We start from the raw sequence: 25,347 nt of genomic DNA, 5'->3' as shown, positions 1-25,347 counted from the left end.
AAGCTAGCAGGAAATATAAAAGCAATAATAAGAGTTTCTACAAATATTTAAAAAGGAAAAGGGTAACTAAAGTGAGCATTGGTCCCTTAGGTGGTGAGACTGGGGAATTAATAATGGGAAATAAGGAAATGGTGGAAGCATTGAACAGATATTTTGTGTCTATCTTCATTATAGAAGGCACAAAAAGCATCCCAAGAATACTGGAAAATCAAGAGGTAAAAGCAAGGGAGGAATTTAAAACAATTACAATCATTAGGGAAAAGGTAGTAGGAAAATTATTAGAACCAAAGGTTGACAGATCCTCTGGACCTGATGGCTTTCATCCTAGGGCCTTAAAAGAAGTGGCTGCAGAGACAGTCGATGCATTGGTTGTGATGTTCAAAATTTTCATAGGGTGGAATTTTACGGCCTCTTGCGCTAGCGGGATTTTTCTGTCCATAGCATTAGTGCTCAGCTGGTTTACTCAGTGTATATGCACATAGAAGTCACCCATGATTACTATATTGCCTATGCTACATGCTTCTCTCATCACCTGATTAATACCTTGCTCCACATTACCAATACTGTTTGGTGGCTGATAAGCAACTCCAAACAATGTCTCCTGCCATTTACTGTTTCTTAGCCCCACCCAAACAGATTCCATACATTGTTTTTCAGACCTGAGATCCTCCCTTACTAATGCACTGATCCCATCCCTTATTATCAGCGCAACTCCACTTCCTTTCCATTCTTGTCTGTCCTTCCTAAACGTCGAATAACCTTGAATATTAAGTTCCCAGTCTTGGTGACCATGCAGCCATGTTTCCGTAATGGCAATTATATCAAACCCATTTACCTCTATTTATGCCTTTAGATCATCTACCTTATTGTGAATGATGCATGCATTCAGGTAGAGTGGACTTAACTTTGTCTTTTTGGCATCATTCCACATTTGAAGCACACTTAATGCTCTGCTTTGTTTCTCCTGCCTTCTGATCTCACTACTACTTCCTGTTACCAACGTTACTGTCTTCCAATTTGGGCCACCCCTCAGTTTCCCACCCCCCTGACAACCTAGTTTAAACCCACCCCAACAACACTAGCAAATCTCCCTGTGAGTATATCAGTCCCAGTCCTGTTAAGGTGTCACCCATCCAGCTTGTACAGGTCCCACCTGCCCTAGAGCCGGTCCCAATGCCTCAGAAATCTGATGCCCTCCCTCCTACACCAGTTCTTCAGCCACGTATTTAATTGATCAGTCCTCCTATTCCTATGCTCGCTAGCATGTGGCACCGGGAGTAATCCTGAGATTATTGCTCTTGAGGTCCTGCTTCTTAATTTCCTTCCTCACTCCCTGAAAATCTGCTTTCAGGACCTCATCCCTCTTCCTACCTATGTCGATGATACCAATGTGGACCATGACTTTTGGCTGATCGCCATCCCCTGAAGGATGTCCTGCAGCCGATCAGTGAAATCCTTGACCCTGGCGCCAGGGAGGCAACATACCATCCCTGAGTCATGTTTACAGCTGCAGAAATGCCTGTCTGATACCCTGACTGTGGAATCCCCAATCACTATTGCCCTTCCATTCTTCTTCCTCCCCCGACCCTGTACATACCGCAAGATGTACACTCCACTTGGCCGAGCTCACCTGCCATCCCGTAACTCTAAAAACTATTTATTACACTTGGAGTAAGTATAATGAATAGAATAAATTGCTACTAAATTGTTAAATTGTAACTTAACTTTACTGCACTTACGCTAGCTTTATCTAACTTTAGTTTACTTTATTACTTTATTTCACTTTGATTTGATTTAACTTTACTTCCCTATTGCTGGTGTTCCTTGCTGAAATCCAAGTAGCTCCTTCTTTATAAATGAAACGTTTTTCTAGTTTTGAGCTATTTAAACACACTCCCTAACAGCAGCTTTTCACCAACCAATGAACTCACAGTTTTCCTCTGATGTCACTCCTGGATGTATTTTTCAAAGTCAGCCTGCTGGCCGAGTAGAGGTGTCCCTCACAGGTCTGGCTGTCTCCACTCCCAGAGGTTTTTTGCATGAGAGTGTGAGTGAGAGAAGGAGTGATACATAGTTTCTTTCGTAACCCCCAGGGCAAGGGTGTGAAAAATAAACTAACCTTTTCCCGTTTAAAGACAAAAAGCTTGCTGCTGGGCTATTTAAAATTGATATGTGTAAAATTGATGTGTGTAAAAAATATGCACATCTCACATTCAAATATAAATGGTCATTACCAATAAAAGATAACACCTTAAAATTGTCCACGACCCTGGGGAATTTTCTTCCCCAGAGAACAGTGCAGGCTGGGTCATTGAATATATTCAAGGCTGGCTTGGACAGATTTTTGATCTACAAGGGAGTCAAGGGTTATGGGGGATGGAAAGGAAAGTGGATTTGATGCCCCAGTCAGATCAGCCATGATCTTCTCAAATGAGGAGCCTACTTGAGGGGCCAAATTGGCTACTCCTGCTCCTGATTCTTGTGTTTTTGGCACCTGAGGGAAATGAACTTGAGGCGTATGGGGTTAGAGCGGCAGAATGGATTGCTCTATTTAGAAACTGGCATGGGCTCAATGGGCCAAATGACCATCCCTTGTGCTGCAATGATTCTACCACTATGATCACCGGTTTCTGTGACATGGCTGCTAAGGATGATGCTTCAATGATGAAACCTGCAGCTACAGCATGATGGGAGGCCTGTAGTCACAGCCCACCTGCCCCATCTATCCCCTGGGAATAATATCTGGAATTCAATTCTAAACTTCCTGATTACGGCCAACATGTTGGATGCAGAGATAAAAACAAAAAACTACTGCGGATGCTGGAAATCCAAAACAAAAACAGAATTACCTGGAAAAACTCAGCAGGTCTGGCAGCATCGGCGGAGAAGAAAAGAGTTGACGTTTCAAGTCCTCATGACCCTTCAACGGAACTGAGTAAAATTAGGAGAGGGGTGAAATATAAGCTGGTTTAAGGTGGGGTGGTGGGGGTGGTGGGAGAGAAGTTGCGGGGGGGGGGGTGGTTGTAGGGACAAGCAAGCAGTGATAGGAGCAGATAATCAAAAGATGTCACAGACAAAGGAACAAAGAGGTGTTAAAGGTGGTGATATTATCTAAGAGAATGTGCTAACTAAGAATGGATGGCAGGACACTCAAGGTACAGCTCTAGTGGGGGTGGGGTGGAAAGACTGACAGGTATAGATTTAAAAATAATGGAAATAGGTGGGAAAAGAAAAATCTATATAAATTATTGGAAAAAACAAAAGGGAGGGGGAAGAAATGGAAAGGGGGTGGGGATGGAGGAGGGAGTTCAAGATCTAAAGTTGTTGAATTCAATATTCAGTCCGGAAGGCTGTAAAGTGCCTAGTCGGAAGATGAGGTGTTGTTCCTCCAGTTTGCGTTGGGCTTCACTGGAACAATGCAGCAAGCCAAGGACAGACATGTGGGCAAGAGAGCAGGGTGGAGTGTTAAAATGGCAAGCGACAGGGAGGTTTGGGTCTTTCTTGCGGACAGACCGCAGGTGTTCTGCAAAGCGGTCGCCCAGTTTGCGTTTGGTCTCTCCAATGTAGAGGAGACCGCATTGGGAGCAACGAATGCAGTAGACTAAGTTAGGGGAAATGCAAGTGAAATGCTGCTTCACTTGAAAGGAGTGTTTGGGCCCTTGGACGGAGAGGAGAGAGGAAGTGAAGGGGCAGGTGTTGCATCTTCTGCGTGGGCATGGGGAGGTGCCATAGGTGGGGGTTGAGGAGTAGGGGGTGATGGAGGAGTGGACCAGGGTGTCCCGGAGGGAACGATCCCTACGGAATGCCACCAGGGTGGGTGAAGGGAAGATGTGTTTGGTGGTGGCATCATGCTGGAGTTGGTGGAGGATGATCCTTTGAATGCGGAGGCTGGTGGGGTGATAAGTGAGGACAAGGGGGACCCTATCATGTTTCTGGGAGGGAGGCGAAGTCGTGAGGGCGGATGCGCGGGAGATGGGCCGGACACGGTTGAGGGCCCTGTCCACGACCGTGGGTGGAAAACCTCGGTTAAGGAAGAAGGAGGACATGTCAGAGGAATTGTTTTTGAAGGTAGCATCCTCAGAACAGATGCGACGGAGGCGAAGGAACTGAGAGAATGGGATGGAGTCGTTACAGGAAGCGGGGTGTGAGGAGCTGTAGTCGAGGTAGCTGTGGGAGTCGGTAGGCTTGTAATGGATATTGGTGGACAGTCTATCACCAGAAATTGAGACAGAGAGGTCAAGGAAGGGAAGAGAAGTGTCAGAGATGGACCATGTGAAGATGACGGAGGGGTGGAGATTGGAAGCAAAATTAATAAATTTTTCCAGGTCCCGACGAGAGCATGAAGCAGCACCGAAGTAATCATCGATGTACCGGAGAAAGAGTTGTGGGAGGGGGCCGGAGTAGGACTGGAACAAGGAATGTTCCACATACCCCATAAAGAGACAGGCATAGCTGGGGCCCATGCAGGTACCCGTAGCCACACCTTTTATTTGGAGGAAGTGAGAGGAGTTAAAGGAGAAATTGTTCAGTGTGAGAACAAGTTCAGCCAGACGGAGGAGAGTAGTGGTGGATGGGGATTGTTCGGGCCTCTGTTCAAGGAAGAAGCTAAGGGCCCTCAGACCATCCTGGTTGGGGATGGAGGTGTAGAGGGATTGGACGTCCATGGTGAAGAGGAAGCAGTTGGGGCCAGGGAACTGGAAATTGTTGATGTGACGTAAGGTGTCAGAGGAATCACGGATGTAGGTGGGAAGGGACTGGACAAAGGGAGAAAGAAGGGAGTCAAGATAACAAGAAATGAGTTCCGTGGGGCAGGAACAGGCTGACACGATCGGTCTGCCGGGACAGTTCTGTTTGTGGATTTTGGGTAGGAGGTAGAAGCGGGCCATCCGAGGTTGGGCGACTATCAGGTTGGAAGCTGTGGGAGGAAGATCTCCAGAGGAGATGAGGTCAGTGACAGTCCTGGAAACAATGGCTTGATGTTCAGTGGTGGGGTCATGGTCCAGGGAGAGGTAGGAGGAAGTGTCTGCGAGTTGACGCTCAGCCTCCGTGAGGTAGAGGTCAGTGCGCCAGACAACAACAGCACCACCCTTGTCAGCGGGTTTGATGACAATGTTGGGGTTGGACCTGAGAGAACGGAGTGCAGTAAGATCAGAGAGAGACAGATTAGGATGGGTGAGAGGAGCAGAGAAATTGAGACGACTAATGTCACGCCGACAGTTCTCAATGAAAAGATCAAGAGAAGGTAAGAATCCAGAGGGAGGGTTCCAGGCGGAGGGAGAATATTGGAGGTGGGTAAAAGGATCCGTTGAACGGGGAGAGGACTCCTGTCCAAAGAAGTGAGCACGGAGACAAAGACAGTGGAAGAAGAGTTACCCCTCCATCATTTTCACATGGTCCATCTCTGACACTTCCCTTCCTTGAGCTCTCTGTCTCAATTGCTGGTGATATGTCCACCAATATCCATTACAAGCCTACCGACTCCCACAGCTACCTCGACTACAGCTTCCCACACCCCGCTTCCTGTAAGGACTCCATTCCATTCTCTCAGTTCCTTCACCTCCGTCGCATCTGTTCTGATGGTGCTACCTTCAAAAACAGTTCCTCTGACATGTCCTCCTTCTTCCTTAACCGAGGTTTTCCACCCACGGTCGTGGACAGGGCCCTCAACCGTGTCCGGCCCATCTCCCGCGCATCCGCCCTCACGCCTTCTCCTCCCTCCCAGAAACATGATAGGGTCCCCCTTGTCCTCACTTATCACCCCACCAGCCTCCGCATTCAAAGGATCATCCTCCACCAACTCCAACATGATGCCACCACCAAACACATCTTCCCTTCACCCACCCTGGCGGCATTCCGTAGGGATCGTTCCCCCCAGGACACCCTGGTCCACTCCTCCATCACCCCCTACTCCTCAACCCCCACCTATGGCACCTCCCCATGCCCACGCAGAAGATGCAACACCTGCCCCTTCACTTCCTCTCTCCTCTCCGTCCAAAGGCCCAAGCACTCCTTTCAAGTGAAGCAGCATTTCACTTGCATTTCCCCTAACTTAGTCTACTGCATTCGTTGCTCCCAATGCGGTCTCCTCTACATTGGAGAGACCAAACGCAAACTGGGCGACCGCTTTGCAGAACACCTGCGGTCTGTCCGCAAGAAAGACCCAAACCTCCCTGTCGCTTGCCATTTTAACACTCCACCCTGCTCTCTTGCCCACATGTCTGTCCTTGGCTTGCTGCATTGTTCCAGTGAAGCCCAACGCAAACTGGAGGAACAACGCCTCATCTTCCGACTAGGCACTTTACAGCCTTCCAGACTGAATATTGAATTCAACAACTTGAACTCCCTCCTCCATCCCCACCCCCTTTCCGTTTCTTCCCCCTCCCTTTTGTTTTTTCCAATAATTTATATAGATTTTTCTTTTCCCACCTATTTCCATTATTTTTAAATCTATACCTGTCAGTCTTTCCACCCCACCCCCACTAGAGCTGTACCTTGAGTGTCCTGCCATCCATTCTTAGTTAGCACATTCTCTTAGATAATATCACCACCTTTAACACCTTTGTTCCTTTGTCTGTGACATCTTTTGATTATCTGCTCCTATCACTGCTTGCTTGTCCCTACAACCCTCCCTCCAACTTCTCTCCCCCAACTTCTCCCCCCCCCAACTTCTCTCCCCCCCCCAACTTCTCTCCCCCCCCCAACTTCTCTCCCCCCACAACCCCCCCAACTTCTCTCCCCCCACAACCCCCCCCAACTTCTCTCCCCCCACAACCCCCCCAACTTCTCTCCCCCCGCAACCCCCCCCCAACTTCTCTCCCCCCACAATCCCCACCCCCCCCACCCTCTTAAACCAGCTTATATTTCACCCCTCTCCTAATTTTACTCAGTTCTGTTGAAGGGTCATGAGGACTCGAAACGTCAACTCTTTTCTTCTCCGCCGATGCTGCCAGACCTGCTGAGTTTTTCCAGGTAGTTCTGTTTTTATGTTGGATGCAGAGGCCATGCCATAGGCAGGAATTTATGCACATGGGGCAAGGGGCAGTTCCATAAAGAAAGAGGGTGCCCCTTGGTTGCCGAGTGCCCCTCTTCCTGACACAGCTCACTCTCACGCAAGCTTCACATGCTTGTAAATACTGTGGTGTATGCTTTTATAATTGTTGTTCTAATTGCTTTGTTTTCCTCTTCTATTGTTATTTAATATTCTTTTTGCTGCTTTTAAATAATGATATAAAAAGTTGTTTAAAACTCTGAAATGTTTTGGTTCTGCGTAACTTTTTGTAATTGTCGGTTAGTGTTCTTCTGTTAAAAAACACTACTTTTCAGTTGACTACCTGTACCTCAAAACTGTGCTACTGCTACTCATTTCACAGGCACGTACATAGATAGTGGACTGTTCACCTGCCACTGTTCAGGTGCTGTGATTGACGCTTTTTTTTTGCAGAGTTTATGTGTGATTTTCAGTTTTGCCTTATGTTCGTGACACGCCAGCAAATCAACTCCAGGACACATTTTTGGTCTTCCTGATGCACTTTCGATTCGCTGGTCTGAGTCTCAGTGGGGGTTGGGAAGGGTTGTGGCGCTATCATTATCCAACAGCTGTTTTCTCGCTCCCTATACCCTCCCATTCAATGGGGAACATCACAGTGAGAACAATTAGCAGATTAGCACAAATTGCCCGGGAAGCTGCGGAGGATCAGAACGCTTTTGTTCCACAGATTGCTGGATATTTTTTACAAATTGACAATGGTGTGTGATGTTAATATATCATTCAATTAGCATGACTTCTCAACAATTTCTCCCCCCAATATCTGGCTGTCATCGCCCTGAAGAAATCATACGGACTCGAAAGTTTAACTCTTGTTTTTCTCTCCACAGATGTTGTTAGACCTGCTGAGTTTTTCCAGCATTTTCTGCTTTTGTTTCTGGCTGTCATCGGCTGGGTAACGTTTCAGGAGTGGTTGCAGGGTATTACTATCATTCACTCTGACCCAGAAAAGGGAGAGAGTTGGAGCAATTGGCAATTCGTATGTGCATTATATTAGGTCGGACGTTACGAGTTTGTGATTTGGTGTTGGTTTAACTGGCCCATTTGCTTTGTTTAACAAATCTCTTACTCCATTTGCCACCTGAATTGATTGTGAGTGGTCACATTCCTTCTAGGAGTTCGCGGATCGGGGCTCTCCTTTGTAAATTCATGTTAGCACAGTAGTGATAGTGTTAACTTTGCTCCTTTCCCTTCTTAGGTCTTGGTCACCAGGAGCCGCCATTGAGATAACAGTGACGTTGGACTGAAGTTCTTTGCGGACCGCACATTGTTTCTCGAGCGTAAGTAACACTAGTAACTGACAGAGATAAAGACAAAAAGCTAAAAGCTACTGCGGATGCTGGAAATCCAAAACAAAAACAGAATTACCTGGAAAAACTCAGCAGGTCTGGCAGCATCGGTGGAGAAGAAATCAGTCAACGTTTCGAGTCCTCATGACCCTTTGGCAGAACTGAGTATAGTTAGGAGAAAGATTAAATATAAGCTGGTCTAAGGTGGGGGGGGGGGGGGGGGGGCGGGAGAAAGAAGTTGAGGGTGTGGTGATTGTGGAGATAAGCAAGCAGTGATAGGAGCAGGTAATCAAAAGATGTCACAGACAAAAGGATCAAAGAGGTGTTGAAGGTGGTGATATTGTCTAAGAAAGGTGCTAATTAAGAATGGAAGACAGGATACTCAAGGTACAGCTCTAGTGGGGGAGGGGTGGAAAGAATAACAAAGTTTTAGTTTTAGATTTAAAAATAATGGAAATAGGTGGGAAAAGAAGAATCTATATAAATTATTGAAAAAAAAGGGAGGGGGGAGAAACGGGGTGGGGATGGGGGGAAGGGGAGTTTAAATGAAAGGAAGTTTGCTAAACAGTTGAAACATCCCCCTTAATCTGGGCATTAAGGTAGGTGAACGGCGTCCCTTTCAGTCCACCCAGTGAACTGCGGCTCCCCAGAGAGCAGGAAATCAAATTTATTCTTTGGAGATTTCACTGAAATTTAAGGAAACTTGTCAGTGTGGGATTAGTCTCATCCGATCAGGGGCTCCAGATGAAGAAGTCTAATAACTTTGGCCCGAGGAATATTTTCGCAGCAAAGTCCACGCGATAGAAGGGTACAAAGTCTATCGTGAGTTGCAGCAGCTTTGCAAAACAATCTGATAAACTCAGATCTGCACAGAAGCCAGCTTTTGCTTGGACAGAATTACACTAGGTAAATGTATTGTAGTATAAAGTGTTAATGGTAAATATGTAAATTATTATCTACATCATCAGTGACATGAAAGAGCATGTACAGAGTCCAACGTAGAGCATTGTGTAGAGACTGCCTTGTAAATAGTTAGCATAATGTTAGATAAGAGTTGTTAACAGTATTGCACCCAGCTTTATCAATAAGTTCAGGACCACAACTACCACATACCAGACCAAAGACAATAATAAGATGTATAAATTATCTGTTCAGTATGTCTCAGAGGTTCCGAGTCTTGTATCGTTGAACATTTAAGTGTTTATTGATAGCTCATATGTCCATAGGTATGTGTTAACACCATGCTTGCTTCTACGCAGGTCTCTGTCCAGTGCACAACTGACCCCAATCTCAGCTCATGTGTCTCTTTACATCACACTGGGCGGTACGATTTCCAAGTCCCACATTAACCCTTGCTTTGCCAGATACCCTTATACTACACCTCTCCAAGTCTTTACCTAATGTATTTACATCATGCTATCCCTTCTCCACACCCCTTGTGCAGTGGTGTTTACAGGTAGTGTGACAGCAACTGTTGGAGCCTGGGGTTGGGGCTCACACTTCTGTTGCTGGTAATGTTCCTGTATATCTTTCACTTGAGGTACAGTGGTGATTATCTGAAGGTTTGGCTCATCTGTCAGAAGAGGAACTTTTTTATTATTCATTCATGAGATGTGGGCTTCGCTGGCTGAGCCAGCATCTATTGCCCATCCCTAGTAGCCCTTGAGAAGGTGGTGGTGAGCTGCCGCCTTGAACCGCTGCAGCCCATGTGGTCTAGGTACACCCACAGTGCTGTTAGGAAGGGACTTCCAGGATTGTGACCCAGTGACAGTGATGGAATGGTGATATATTTCCAAGTCAGGATGGTGGGTGACTTGGAGGGGAACTCCCAGGTGATGGTGTTCCCATCTATCTGCTCACCTTGTCCTTCTAGGTGGTAGTGGCTGTGGGTTTAGAAGGTGCTGTCTAAGGAGCCTTGATGAATTCCTGCAGTGCATCTTGTAGATGGTACACACTGCTGCTGTGTTGGTGGTGGAGGGAGTGAATGTTTGTGGATGGGGTGCCAATCAAGCAGGCTGCTTTGTACTGGATGGTGTCCAGCTTCTTGAGTGTTGTAGGAGCTGCACTCAACTAGGCAAGTGGGGAGTATTCCATCATACTCCTGACTTGTGCCTTGTAGGTGGTGGATAGGCTTTGGGGAGTCAGGAGGTGAGTTACTCGTCACAGGATTCCTAGCCTCTGATCTGCTCTTGTAGCCACAGTATTTATATGTCTAGTCCAATTCAGTTTCTAGTCAATAGTAACCCCCAGGATGCTGATAGTGGGGGATTCAGTGATGGTAATGCCATTGAACATCAAGGGGCGATGGTTACATTCTCTCTTGTTGGAGATGGTCATTGCCTGACACTTGTGTGGCACGAATGTTACTTGCCACTTGTCAGCCCAAGCTTCTGCCACCTGCAAAGAAATTGGATAAACCAGCTCTGTGAGGAGTGAAGACTATCCAGAGCTGAAGTCTGAGTCGAGAGTCTCTTTATTGGTGGGCCTCTTGGGAACTTCCGTTCCGTGTAGTTGATGACAGAGGTTGTTTTGACATTTTCTGCCATTTTAAGGTTAAGGTCAACATGGGCATCTCTGCTCAAGAGCGAAAAAGGTTGGTTTTGGATGACGCACATGACTTTGAACATCTTGTCGCTATACCTTCTTGGTTGTAGGATCATGCCTATGACTGGGAGTCAGATTCCTCCAAGCCCGTAGAGTGGTGTCTCTTGTTTGTAGCCAGAGATGTTTCAGCCATGGCTCCTTATCCGAGAGGCCAGTAACACTGGCTCCCGTGTCCAATTTGAAGTTGGTGAGGTGACTGTGTTTACAGAGATGTCCACATTTCAAAAGAGAATCCAGGATCTTTGACCTCACCCAGGAAGCACGGTTGGGACTCTTTCTAGTGTGCTACCTCAATCTCATGGATTTGGCTTGGGATCTTCCAGCCGTCTGGATGTCTTAGCTTTGCATAGCTTTCTGAAGTATTCCGGGCAGTTGCAGTTGAAATACTGCACTGAGATTGCTGGACATTATTCCTGCCCATGAGGCCGTTTGGCTCCACAATGCTGACATGGCTGTCCACCCTCTTTTGGTGTGCTTGGGTATTGCCTTCCTTGCCCTGGAGTGTCTCTGCCCCTTTGTTTCACTTGCTAGACTTTGGGGTTGCTCTGTACCATGGCTGCTTTTGCCACATAAAATGGATCTGTGCTGTTGGTGGATTTTAGACTACCTGACTTTTAGATTATCTGACTACTTGGATGGCCTTTTCTAGAGTCTGATCTTTCTTGGCCTGTAGTATGTCCTGAAAGGGCATCATCAGCCACTGCAACAACAATTCTGTCCTTTGAGTTCTGGCTTAACATCACCGTAGTCACAGCCTTCAGCCAATCTGTAATTCATTTTCAAAAGAGTCAACCAGTTCTCCGGGCCGTTGGACACGTTTGTTGAATTTTCTCTAAAATTTTACTCCTTAGATTAAAATATGTAGCAAATTATTTTAGAACTTCATCAAATTTTATCCAAGGATTTGTTTGTTCCATGCCACGCAATAATATCACTGTAATCAGACCTACTGAATAAAGTATTGTATTCACTTGGCCCTCCAAGCCTGCGCCGATCATATTGCATGTCAACTAAAACATTTTGCACTTCTAGGGTCTGTATCTCTATTCCCATCCTATTCATGTATTTGTCAAGCTGCCTCTTAAACACCACTATCGTACCTGCTTCCACCACCTCCTCTGGCAGCGAATTCCAGACACTCACTACCCTCTGCGTAAAAAAAACTTGCCCCGCACATCATCTTTATAGTTTTCTCCTCTCACCTTAAATCTATGTCCCCTAGTTATTGACTCTTCCACCCTGGGAAAAAGCTTCTGACTATCTACTCTGTCCATGCCACTCATAATTTTGTAAACTTCTATCAAGTCGCCCCTCAATCTCCGTCGCTCTAGTGAGAACAATCTGAGTTTCTCCAACCTCTCCTCATAGCTAATAACCTCCAGAGCAGGCAGCATCCTGGTAAACCTCCTCTGCACCCTCTCCAACGCCTCCATATCCTTCTGGTAATGTAGCAACCAGAATTGCACGCAATATTCCAAGTGTGGCCTAACCAAAGTTCTATACAGCTGTAGCATGACTTCCCAGCTTTTATACTCAATACCCCTTCCGATGAAGGCAAGCATGCCATATGCCTTCCTGACTACCTTATCCACCTGCGTTGCCGCTTTTAGTGACCTGTGGACCTGTACACCCAGATCCCTCTGCCCGTCGATGCACTTAAGGATTCTGCCATTTACTGTATAATTCCTGCTTGTATTAGGCCTTCCAAAATGCATTACCTCGCATTTGTCCGGATTAAACTCCATCTGCCACTTCTCCGCCTAAGTCTCCAACCGATCTATATCCCGTTGTATCCTTTGACAATCCCCTTCACCATCTGCAACTCCTCCAACCTTAGTGTCGTCTGCAAACTTACTAATTAGCCCAGTTACATTTTCCTCCAAATCATCTATGTATACCACAAACAGCAAAGGTCCCAGCACTGATCCCTGCGGAACTCGACTAGTCACAGTTCTCCATTCAGAAAAGCACCCTTCCACTGCTACCCTCTGTCTTCTATGACCAAGCCAATTTGTATCCATCCTGCCAGCTCACCTCTGATCCCGTGCGACTTTACCTTCTGTACCAGTCTGCCATGAGGGACCTTGTCAAAGGCCTTACTGAAATCCATGTATATAACATCCACTGCCCTTCCATCGTCGATCATCTTTGTCACTTCCTCGAAAAACTCGATCAAGTTAGTGAGACACGACCTCCCCTTCACAAAACCATGCTGCCTCTCACTAATACGCCCATTTGCTTCCAAATGGTAGTAAATTCTGTCACGAAGAATCTTCTCCAATAATTTCCCTACCACTGACGTAAGGCTCACCGGCCTGTAATTTCCTGGATTATTCCTGCTACCCTTCTTAAACAATGGAACAACATTGGCCATTCTCCAGTCGTCTGGAACCTCACCCGTAGCCAGTGAGGATACAAAGATTTCTGTCAAGGCCCCAGCAATCTCCTCCCTTGCCTCCCTCAGTACTCTGGGGTAGATCCCATCTGGCCCTGGGGACTTATCCACCTTAATAATCTTCAAGACGCCTAACACCTCTTTTTTGATCTCAACATGATCCAGGTTATCTACACACTCTTCCCTAGACAAATCGACCACTAAGTCCTTCTCTTTGGTGAATACTGATGAGAAGTATTCATTTAGTATCTCTCCCATTTCTTCTGGCTCCTCACACAGATTCCCACCTCAGTCCCTGAGTGGGCCTACCCTTTCCCTGGCTACCCTCTTGCTTTTTACATATGTATAAAAGGCCTTGGGATTTTCCTTTAATCCTGGTTGCCAGTGACTTTTCATGACCCCTTTTAGCCCTCCTGACTCCTTGCTTAAGTTTCTTCCTACTTTCTTTGTATTCTCCACGGGCTTCATCTGTTCCCAGCCTTCTAGCCCTTACGAATGCTTCCCTTTTCTTTTTTACTAATCTCACAATATCCTTAGTTATCCAAGGTTCCTGAAACTTGCCATGGTTATCCTTCATCCTAGCAGGAACATGCCGGTCCTGAATTCTTTTCAACTGACGTTTGAAAGCCCCCCAGATGTTAGTTGTTGATTTGCCCTCAAATATCCGCCTCCATTCTAGATTCCTCAGTTCCTGGCTAATATTGTTATAATTAGCCTTCCCCCAATTAAGCACCTTAACCCGAAGACTCCTGTTATCCTTATCCACCAGTACCTTGAAACTTACTGAATTATGGTCACTTTTCCCGAAATGCTCCCCTACTGAAACTTCGACCACCTGGCCGGGTTCATTCCCTAATACAAGGTCCAGTATTGCCCCTTCCCTAGTTGGACTATCTACATATTGTCTCAGGAAGCCCTCCTGGATGCACCTGTGAACAATGATAGCCTCACCATTGCACTCTGTGCAAAATCCAGGCCAATATATTAATAAATTTTTCATGAAAATAATCTTTCTAAGCTTTCTCTTATACATTTCTAGGGCTCATCTTGCATATTTGCCCTTTATTTAAGAATTCACCAACCAGTGTAAAAGTCTTACACTATTTAGTGAATGTTTTCATATTTTTAATCAGTTGATTGGAAGATTTTTCAGTCGGATTAGTTAAAGAGACATGTTGTTCCCGCAAATATCCTTGCACCAGGGACTGCAGTCCTACTTCTTTCCCCATAACAAAACATTTTATGATATCATCATTCCTTTAGCTTTACAAATAATTGCGATATAATTGTGGTGATGGCACACTATAGGATCTCGCACAAATCAGCACGAAAATTGGAAGGAAATTGGTAACTTTGGACTACAGCTACTTTTTTCCCTGTCCAATCTTCTGATCAGACCTTCACTAGCTGCAGAAGCATCTGAGAGGTTGTGGCTACATGCATGCACATGAGTGCGTAAGGCTGTAATCATGTCACTCGCACTTCCTCTCAGTATTTCCAACCATTTAATGTTGTTTCATTTGTCCATCCATGTAAACTGTGTTCAGAGTTGCTATGCACTCAGTTTCACACAAAATCAATTAAGAGAGAAAAGTAATGCATTTGCTAGAACTTTGTGCCATTGCTCTTCTCCATAAACGTGGTTGTAGCAAATTGCACCACTTTGTACCCAGCTTTCTGATGAACTGGATCTATGAAGTAATTTCCCCACTTGTAGGTATGCCTGGACCTACAGGTATAGTTGGTTTTTTGGCATTTTAGCAGGTGTGGTCCATTCGATTTGGTTGCCTATAGGTCGCAATGGCACAGGCACCCTTCTTTCATGCCGATGCCATTGAAGTATTGATGTACTGTGACTGTGATGTTTCCAATGAAATAGCCAACAGTTAGGGTTTAATTTATCTTAGCGTTGTCACTGCCTCTGCCCTCTGATCTTCCTTAGGGTATGGGACACTACAGCTATTTAAGCCAAAATGAGGAATTTTCACCCCTATCTGCAGATGTGAATGTGCAGGGACCATAAGAACTAAAGGTGACATGAGGAAACCTTTTTTTTACATAGTGAGTGGATAGGACCTGGGAGTCCGGTGAGGGCAGATTCAATCGTGGCTTTCAAAAGAGAATTGACTAATTTTCTGAAGAGAAAATTGTAGAGGTACAAGGAAAGGCTGGGGAGTGGGACTGAGATATTTTTGCAGAGAGCTGGCATGGACTGAATGGTCTCATTTTGTGCTGTGACCATTCTGTGATTCTATGATAGATGGGCATGTAGCTCTACTTTTGTAACTGGAACCACATGATATCTCTTCATTTGTCATTATTTTTGTTTCAATTCCTTAGGGATCCAATGGGAAGCCTTATTTGGTGCTAGTAATGGCGTAAGGGCAAAAATTAGAGCAGTGGCACTAAAATTAATGAGAACCCTAGTGTGAACAGAGAAAAAACCCTACAAAAATCATAAATGATCCATAAATTGCCTAGAAGAATGTATTTTAGATTACTGTACCTTTTAAAGGAACAGCCACCTGACTTCTCGGATAACCTTGATGCTTAGTTTCATGGCATTGCTTCACCTGCATGTCCCTACCTCGGTTCTCGTATTTAAGTGAGGTTCCCATCTATTTCTCCCATGTTTTCCTAATTTCCCACTGGAAACTTGGATGGTAACAGCACCAACACTCTCAAAATAAGCAGAGCTCTGTGCTCAATTTTGTGTTCTGTTAGAATGTGCTGTTGCTATGGCGTAACACAGATTGAATCCAACCCATGAAGACCAAAAGGCTATGCATGGATAAATTTAAACTGATGGTTGGTGCATTGTTTATTTAAACTGTCTCCTGGCCCATAGACAACAGGTAACAGCAAGAGGAGTTCTTGCAGGAGTGGCTTTCCCAAAGTGTAGGGGGTAAACTGGCACCTGTGTTTCCTCATGTGCTCCCTTGGCACAATACCAGAAATAGCAGAATAGGAGAAGGGTGCTCTTTCCTGAATGTTTAGTTGCAATAAATGAACTGACTTACAAATGAAGGAAATTGAGCATAAATTACTAATTGTCTGTGGAAAACAGGCCCTGGAAACTGCTCAGTTGAACTGTATTTTTAAGTGCAATTTGCCTGAAATTGACTAAACCAACACAAAAGATTGCAGAATTTTAAGTGCAAATTCCCTCCAACACAGTTTGGAATTTCTGCGATCTTATGCAGTCATTTAAAAATAAATCGTGTTGGAAGCTTGTCCCGTCCAGAAAACTGCATCACTCCAGTTCAAATTAACCACCATTACATGTTTCTGCTAATTGTGCCAGTCTGTGGGCCTTCTGAGAGGTTCCTGAAATAAGATTACTTTAAGGCTGTTTTAATATGGGCGCATTGACACCAATAGGCACATTTTAAAAGCTTTACTTTTTTAAATTTACAAAACTTGACTATTGTCTACCAATATAAGTTAGTAAATTTATGTATAGTATTTAAAACATTTGATTACCCAGTTGGTGAACTGGACGCTGATTAAAATGTCCTTTTTGTTTTGCAACAAACCCATTTTCAATTGTACGAATGAAACTGCATCAGGTTGTCACTCTTAAATGTATCAAGGAATATTTCTGAAAAAAGAGGCATTCTGTCGAAGTATTGCATCTTGCACTTATCAGGACAGATTCGCAAGATTCACAAATGGGCCTAAGGCCGCCACTTAGGCTTGAAAAATGCCTAGTCTACCTTGGATTATCCTGGAAGGATAAGGTGTCTCAAAAATGTGAGCAACAGGTAAAGCTAGCTGTTTCATGCTGCTACTATGCAGTAGCAACACAAGTGATATTCTCTACGAACAGGATGCTGCCGTCAAGCCAAAAAGATGTTCTGCTGATCGTACAAATGAGTAATGTGGTATATGAATTTCAGTTTGTTCATATTGAATGGTGTGATACTAGGTACGTAGGCCGTACGACCCAATGACTGGTGGATCATATCAAACAGCACGACCCTTTGGCTGTTCGTAACAGGCGAAGTACTGACCATACCCAACCAGCCTGTGCTTGCAAAACTCAAAAGCATAGTGTCCAACATTAGATTTGAGTCTGTGATTAGATAGCACTTGGTAAACAATCCTGACTGTGCTAAGAATTACACTGACAACCAATTTAAGATTATCAGTCGGGCTTTCAGTATGGCTCACTTAGGCATGTTAAAGTTCTGTACTACCAAACGACTGCGTGTCAAGGAATATTTTTAATGCAAATTTTATTTTAAAATCACATATTAAATTGTTTGCCCGTCAATGCTGGTTCATGGCAGATTTTATGTAAGATATACAAATATGTTTGAATATAAACTTGAGGAAGAAAACACTTACAAAAGTAGCCCAATTCTGAGTGCAAATTTGCACCCAAAATAGAAATTCCGCCCCGAGATCCGTTTTCCTATAATGAGAAACAGGGTTGAGAAATACATAAAGAATGTTACATTGAGTTATGTCAAGTGTACAGCACAGAAACAGGTCAGTTAGCCTAAACCCCATTATGCTCCATACTGCCTCCTCTCACCTCATGTCATCAAACCTTCTGTTCTTCCCTCCCTCATCTTGGCGAGTTTCCCCTTAAATGTATCTGTTATTTGCCTGAACTACTCCTTGTCATGGCATCTTCCACTTTCTTACCACTCTCTTGGCAAAGATGTTCTTCCTGATCCCTATTTGAATTTTTAGTGACTGTTGTATATTTGTGGGCCCTAGGTTTTGAATTCCCTACAAGTGGAAATGTCGTCTCTATGTCTACCCATCTACCCTATTGAACCCATCATCACCAAGACTTTTCTTATCAGATCACCTGTCAGCCTCTCCTATTTATTGTATGTTTGATTGTGAATGATTGACAGCTCTGACCTCTGGGTACTTAGGACTGTGTGTACTGAGAAATTCTCCAATTAGCTTTGTTGGGAACTAGAGTTAGTTTTAAGTAAGGTATTTTTGTGTGTTAGGAATAAGCTATAGCTTTAAGTTTTAGCTTTGAGTTTAAGTTTAATTTATGTTTAATTCGTGTGTTAAAAGGGCAAAACCTGGGTCTAGTTTTATTTCAGTTTTCTCTGGGAGAATGTTGCCTACAAATCTGTGGGTTTGTTTGTATACCTGTATTTTAATTGAGGTGTTATGACCATTAAAGTGGTTTGGGGAAGTTAAAACAAAGTAGAAAAAAACTGGGCTGTTGCCTAGCAGCAGAAGGCCCACGGAGACAGAGAAACAGAAGAGCAGGTTCAGGTAGGTTGGTCATTATGCTCTAAGTAAAGGGAGCAGTTTAAGTATCTCTCTGGCTGAACATACTAGCAGATTCTACAGTGAAAGTAACAATGAATGTTGAATGAGTTCGGGATCTCAAGGGAGATACCAAGTGATCAGTAGTCTACTGGGAGAGGAACTGCAAGAAACAGGTCCTAAAGGGAAAAGAGAGAGGCCCTAGGAAGACCTTTAAGTTAATTCAAAGGATCAAGGGCAGGGAATCTGGAACACATTTGTTCAGTAGAATTGAAAGTAAGGAGCAGAGGAAAAGGCTCTGCATTTAAAGAGAAAGATGCGGAAAGTAAAATCAAGTCTAATTGGGCTTGTGAGAGGTCATAGGACCTGAGGAGACATTCAAAGGTTGGTGACTCCTCACTATGGGCATGTGAAGCAGAGGTGTTCTGTTGGCACAGCTGAGTATCTGAGAGACAGTGTGCATGGAAGGCAAAGCTTGAATGCACGTGGCGATCCAGGGGAGATAGAAACCCTGGACCTTTGTGGAAGGTGTCTTAGAGCGCATTTGGGAGAAGATTCCAGAGTGAGCTCTTTGAGATTGGAAACCCCTGTGTGAAAGATGGAGCTCAATGAGACCAGTTGCCCCACGGTGTGATAAGCATCTGGGTGGAGTTGATGAGGGATCCATAGCATCTGTTTGGGATGGCATCTGTCTCTTAATCTTGGGGTGTGGTGTGGCTGGCCACAGGTGGCCTGTTGATTTACATGGTACTTGTGTACTTGCTGTGAACGTTAAGAGTATAAGAGCTGACTCCTGTGGCTCTGTTCAGTAGCCGCCCTCCACATTTTTAAACAAAAATACAAGTTAGGATATATCAAGCCGGGTTCCACCCATATACACGTGCACACGCGCACACAGATTGGTTACTGGTAAAGATAGTACACTTATGCAAATCAAGGTGAACTCAGTCTCTGGTTTACAATTTCTGGTGAGGTAGGCCTGGTTTCTTGAAGGAAGTTGATACTTTAAAAGTTGAAGTGAGGAAAACAAAGGATTCTCAGCAGACTGTAGGGTTTCCTGTAGTCGAATTTCCAGGAGGTTGTTCTCCGGTGAACTCTAAGTTAGAACAGGTTGGGGGAGTCCTCTTTGTTGGGATCTGCCACATACAAGCTATTGCTGTTAATTATCTTGTCTTTGTTTTTAAATGACCCATTCAATTTGATAATGCCCTTTTGGATTGGTTTCAGGAAAGGGTATGGATTCACATCAGTTTGGAATGTTCTTTTTGTTCCCCCTTGAGACATTGCGGTGGTTTCAACCCACAAAAGTCGTGATCCTTGGGCAGTCATATTTTTGGCCTTTTGTGTCCACTTTTAAAACATTTTTGAAGTTCAGAATAGAACATGCCGACACTAGAAATGACACCTGCCTCTGCAACTGTGCTAGCAAGCTTACATACCAGTAGTGCGGCATCACTAAATTAACCTTGTGTTTTTAAAGCAAGCAAGAACACAGTGTGAAAGATGATGTGGTATAATCTTAAGTCTAAAGATTTACTAACTTGTGTTTACTTTGTGCTCTCTGTGAGCTTTTTCATACTTTGAATATGTGCTATCATTCTTTTGTTCTAATTATTGATGTTTGTTTACATGTTTAGAGATGGAGACTGCCTCACTTCAGGGACAAAGTAGTGACCCAGCAGAAGATGGCACTGCTGCCGGGAGACTCACGATTCGAGTAAATGGAGTTTTACATGATGGTAATGATGGCATCTTGTAGAGAATTATAGAAGGCCAGGTCATAAGTTAAGCTATGTCACAAATTCTGTTCTATAATTTGAGTAAGACTGGGTATTGCTTTTTTTTCTTTCTTATTTCATGGGATGTGAGCCTCACTGGCAATGCCAGCATTTGTTGCCCATCCCAAATTGCCCTTGAACTGAGTGGCTTGCTAGGCCATTTCAGAGGGCAGTTAAGCATCAACCACGTTACTTTGGGTCTGGAGTCACATTTAGGCCAGACCTGCTAAGGACAGCAGATTTCCTTCCCTCTTTCCCTAAAGGACATAGTGAACCAGATAGTTTCATTGTCACCATTACTGAGCCTAGCTTTATATTCCAGATTTATCAACTGAATTTAAATTCCACCAGCTGCCATAGTGGGATCTGAACCCATATCCCCAGAGCATTAGCCTGGGCCTCTGGATTACTAGTCCAGCGACATGTCCTCCATTAAGTCCAATTCCTAGCCTGAGAGGTTGAACAGGATTAGGGAAAGTGCACAGGATGTGCCCAAGTACCTTTCATACAGTTTACTTTTGGTTCTTTCATTGCAGAACTATTTCTTGCACTCAGCTTGTCTGAAGATAGGAAGGTATTGCCTGCAGCAAAGTAGGCAACTGCTAATCTGTAGCCCCACTCTAATGATGAACAGATTTAAATACCAGTTTGAGATTGTGATTAGAACCAGTGTCTACAAAATGGGAACTTAATATCCTGAAAACAGAATAATAAATGAGAAGAAATATGAAAATGAATGGACAGTGATAAATTTGTGCTCGCTTATTGTTTAATCCAACTCAATAACAACAGTAACAACTTATTATTGACATACTACATTCAACATCAAAAATATCCCAAGACATTACGCGGTTGCAGGGCAGTATTTGGGGGGGGGTGCGTGTTTGAGAGTTGGGGGGGGTGGTAGGGGAGAAAAATAAATAAAAGAAACTTGATGTTAGAATTTGGAGAGGTGACCAAAGATGAAAAGATGGGTTTTATGAAGGTTTTTAAAGGTGAAGTAAGAAGGGAAGAGGTGCAGGGTTTAGGGGAAGGCATTTCAGGGATTACAGCTGAGATAACTGAATGCTCTGCCAGTGAGGCAGAAGACCAAAGGATGGAGTGTGGGAAGGGATGTTAGACTCAAGAACTTGCAGAGATTGGATGAGGAAAGGATGCAAAAGGATTTGAGGATGAGAATTTTTAGTTCAGCGCATTTGGCAACAGGTCCAGTAGGTCAATGAAAATGGAAGTGAAGGGTAATGGAGATTTAGTGCAGGACAGGTTACGGCCAACATGAGGTTTGAACAGGTTGGAGTTCATGGAAAGTGGGAGGCTGCCAAGGGGGTTTTGCAGGAATCCAGTTTTTAGTTCACAAAATTGTTATGGTTCTGAGGGAGGCCAATCAGAGTGGTGTCTGCACTGGCTCTCTGAATGAGCATTATGACTTGTAGCCATTCTCCTGCCTTTTCTGTGTTACCTTGCACATTGTTTCTATTGAAATAATCATCTAATGCCCTCTTGAATGCCTCGATTGAACCTGCCTCCACCGCATTCCAGTGCTGAACCATTCTGTGAAAAAAGTTTTACTTCATATTGCATTTGCTTCTATTGCAAATCACTTTAAATCTGTGCTTTCTTGCTCTCGATCCTTTTACAAGTGGGAACAATTTCTCCCTATCTACTCTGTCCAGCCCACTCGTGATTTTGAATACTTCTATCAAACCTCCCCCTAGTCTTCTCCTCTACAAGGAGAACAGTCCCAACTTCTCCAATCTATCTTCATAACTGAAGTTTCTCATCCCTGGAACCATTCTTTTCTTCTGCACTCTCTCCAATGCGTTCATGTCCTTCCTAAAGTGTGGCACCCAGAACTGTACACTATATTTCAGTTGAGGTCTAACTAGTGTCCTATACAAGTTCAGTATAACCCCCTTGCTCTTGTACTGTCTGCCCTATTAATAAAGCCCAGGATACTATATGCTTTATTAATTGCTCTCTCAGCCTACCACCTGTAATGACTTATGCACACATTCACCTTGGTCGTTCTGCTCCTGCGCACCCTTTAACGTTGTGTCCCTTATTTTATATTGTCTCTCCATGTTCTTTTTACCAAAATGTATCGCCTTCCACTTCTCTGCATTGAATTTCATCTACCACCTATCTGCTCACTCCACCAACTTATCTAGGTCCTTTTGAAATTCTACACTGTCCTCCTCACAGTTTACAATGCTTTCAAGTTTTGTATCTGCAAACTTTGAAATTGACCCCTGCATATCATGATCTAGTTCATTAAGATATATATCAAGAAAAGCACGGGTCCCTGGGGAACTCCACTACAAACCTTCCTCCAGCTCAAAAAATATACATTAACCATCACACTCTCCTGTTACTCAGCCAATTTTGTATCCACATAGCTACTGTACCCTTTTTTCCACGAGCTATAACTTTTCCCACAAGTTTGTTGTGCAGCACTGTATCGAATGCCTTTTGAAAGCCATGTACACCACATCAACAGCATTATCATTATCTGTACCTCTTCAAAAAATTCCAACAAGTTAGTTAAACACTATTTTCCTTTAAGAAATCCATGCTGGCTCTTCCTAATCACCCACGCTTTTCCATGTGACTGTTAATTCTACCCTGAATAATTGTTTCCAGAAGCTTCCCACCACCAAAGTTAAACTGACTGCTGTAACTGCTGGACTTATCCTTACAACCTTTTTTGAACAAGGGCATAAGATTTGCAATTCTCCAGCCCCCTGGCACCATCCCTGAGTCCAGGGAAGACTGAAAGATTATGGCCAGTGCCTCTGCAATTTCCACTCTTACTTCCTTCAATATCCTTGGACGCATCTCATCCGGTCCCGGTGCCTTGTCGACTTTAAGTACTGACAGTTTATGCAATAGCTCCTCCTTGTCAATTTTGAACTCTTCTAGCGACAGAATTTCCTCGTCTGTCACTATGGCCTAGGTAACATCTGCTTCCTTGGTAAAGACAGTTGGAAATTACTCAGCCATGACCCCTGCCTCCATTCATAAATCCCCTTTTTGGTCCCTAATCGGCCAATTGAAGACTTTGAGATTCCCCTTTATGCTGGCTGCCAGTCTTTTCTCATAATCGTTCTTTGCTTCTCTTACTTGCTTCTTTAACTCTCCTCTGAGCCTTCTGTATTCAGCAGTTGTGGCAGAAACTTGAATAAAGCTGTCCATAACAGTAGGTATGACATTGGGTTGGAGACAGGCCATGTTACAGGAAAATTAGTGGTGTTGTTGATGGAGAACACGTGGGATTTGGAATTCTCTGGATTTAAGAAGACTCAAGATTTTGTATAGTCTGGTTCTGTCCGATCAAGTGACAGGGAAGGGGAATGAAGTCGGTGAAGGGAGTTTATGTCCAGAAGCGATGACTTTGTTGCTTCTGGCACTCAGTTGGGGAAAATTTGATTAATTTGTGATTTGATGTCAGACAGATTTTGGACAATAACAATGAGGAGATATGAAGATGCAGCAGAAAAGGACAGATTTTTAGGGCCTTCATAGGTGACGATGTGGCAGAATCAGAGAAGCCAAAGCTAGTGCTCATTTGGCTGCAGTAAGATAGGCATGGAGTGAAAGAGGGCATTCACAATGAACTGGGCACAGAAGGAATGGAGATGACTGGCATGATTAACTCATTATAGCCTTGGTTCAAACATGGACAAAAGAGCTGAACTCTAGAGGTGAGGTGAGAGTGACTGCCCTTGACATCAAGGCAGCATTTGACCGAGTGTGGCATCAGGGAGCCCTAGCAAAACTGGAGCCAATGGGAATCAGGAAATCTCTCTGCTGGTTGGAGTCATACCTAGCACAAAGGAAGATGGTTGTGGCAGTTGGAGGTCAGTCATCTCAGCCACAGGTAATCACTGCAGGAGTTCCTCAGGGTAGTCCTAGTTTGTAGTGGAATTCCCCAGGGGTCCTAGCCCCAAACACCTTCAGCTGCTTCATCAGTGACCTTCCTTCCATCATCAGGTCAAAAATGGGGATGCTCGCTGATGATTGTGCAATGTTCAGCACCATACGCAACTCCTCAGATACTGAAGCAATCCATGTCAAATGCAGCAAGACCTGGACAATGTCCAGGTTTGGGCTGACAAGTGGTAAGTAATTTGCGCCACACAAGTGCCAGGCAATGACCATCTCCAACAAGAGAGAATCTAACCATCGCCCCATGACATTCAATGGCATTGCCATCACTGATCCCCCCCACTATTAACATCCTGGGAGTTAGCTTTGACCAGAAACTGAACTGGACTAGCCACATAAATAGTGTGGCTACAAGAGCAGACCAGAGGCTAGGAATTGTGCAGTAAGTAACTTGCCTCCTGACTCCCCAAAGCCCGTCCACCATCTACAAGGCACAAGCCAGGAGTGTGATGGAATAGTCTCCACTTTCCTGGATGAATGCAGCTCCAACAACGCTCAAGAATCTTGACACCATCCAGGACAAAGCAACCCGCTTGATTGGCACCAGATCCACAAACATTCACTCCCTCCCCCAGCACCAACGAACAGTAGCAGTGTGTACCATCTACAAGATGCACTGCAGAAACTCACCAAGGCCCCTTAGACAGCACCTTCCAAAACCCACAACCACGACCATCTAGAAGGACAAGGGCAGCAGATACATGGGAACACCGCCTGCAACTTCCCCTCATGGTCACTGTCCATCCTGACTTGGAATAGTTCCTTCACCGTCGCTGCATCAAAATCCTTGAACTCCCTCCCTTCCAGCACTGTGGGTGGGTGTACCTACACCACGTGGACTGCAGTGGTTCAAGAAGGCAGCTCACCGCCACCTTCTCGAGGGCAATTAGGGATGGGCAAAAAATACTTTCCGAGCCAGTGTAACTCATCCTGTAAATAAATTTTTTTTTAAATTAAACACTGCACTGAAGGGAGACTTAATGCTTTGCAATTACAATCACCAAGGCGGTAATTTGTGACTTTGGCCGGGATGCTTTTAATGCTGTA

General features: G+C 44.5%; 1 protein-coding gene across 1 annotated transcript in view; it reads left to right on the top strand.

Moving 5' to 3' along the window:
• The first annotated feature begins 7,553 nt into the window (after positions 1-7,553).
• Positions 7,554-25,347, top strand: part of LOC144694130 (uncharacterized) — a 220,675-nt gene continuing 202,881 nt past the window's right edge. The window contains exons 1-3 of the mRNA XM_078564486.1: positions 7,554-7,746; positions 8,244-8,325; positions 20,215-20,316. Of these exons, the coding sequence (XP_078420612.1) occupies positions 20,217-20,316 (100 nt within the window). The 5' untranslated portion in view covers positions 7,554-7,746; positions 8,244-8,325; positions 20,215-20,216. The remainder of the gene's footprint in view (positions 7,747-8,243; positions 8,326-20,214; positions 20,317-25,347) is intronic.

This window comes from Cetorhinus maximus, chromosome 2 (genome assembly GCF_964194155.1).
Source record: "Cetorhinus maximus chromosome 2, sCetMax3.hap1.1, whole genome shotgun sequence".
NCBI classification, from domain to species: domain Eukaryota; kingdom Metazoa; phylum Chordata; class Chondrichthyes; order Lamniformes; family Cetorhinidae; genus Cetorhinus; species Cetorhinus maximus.
Note: the sequence above shows the minus strand (reverse complement) of the source record. Positions and strands in the feature narration are given on the sequence as shown.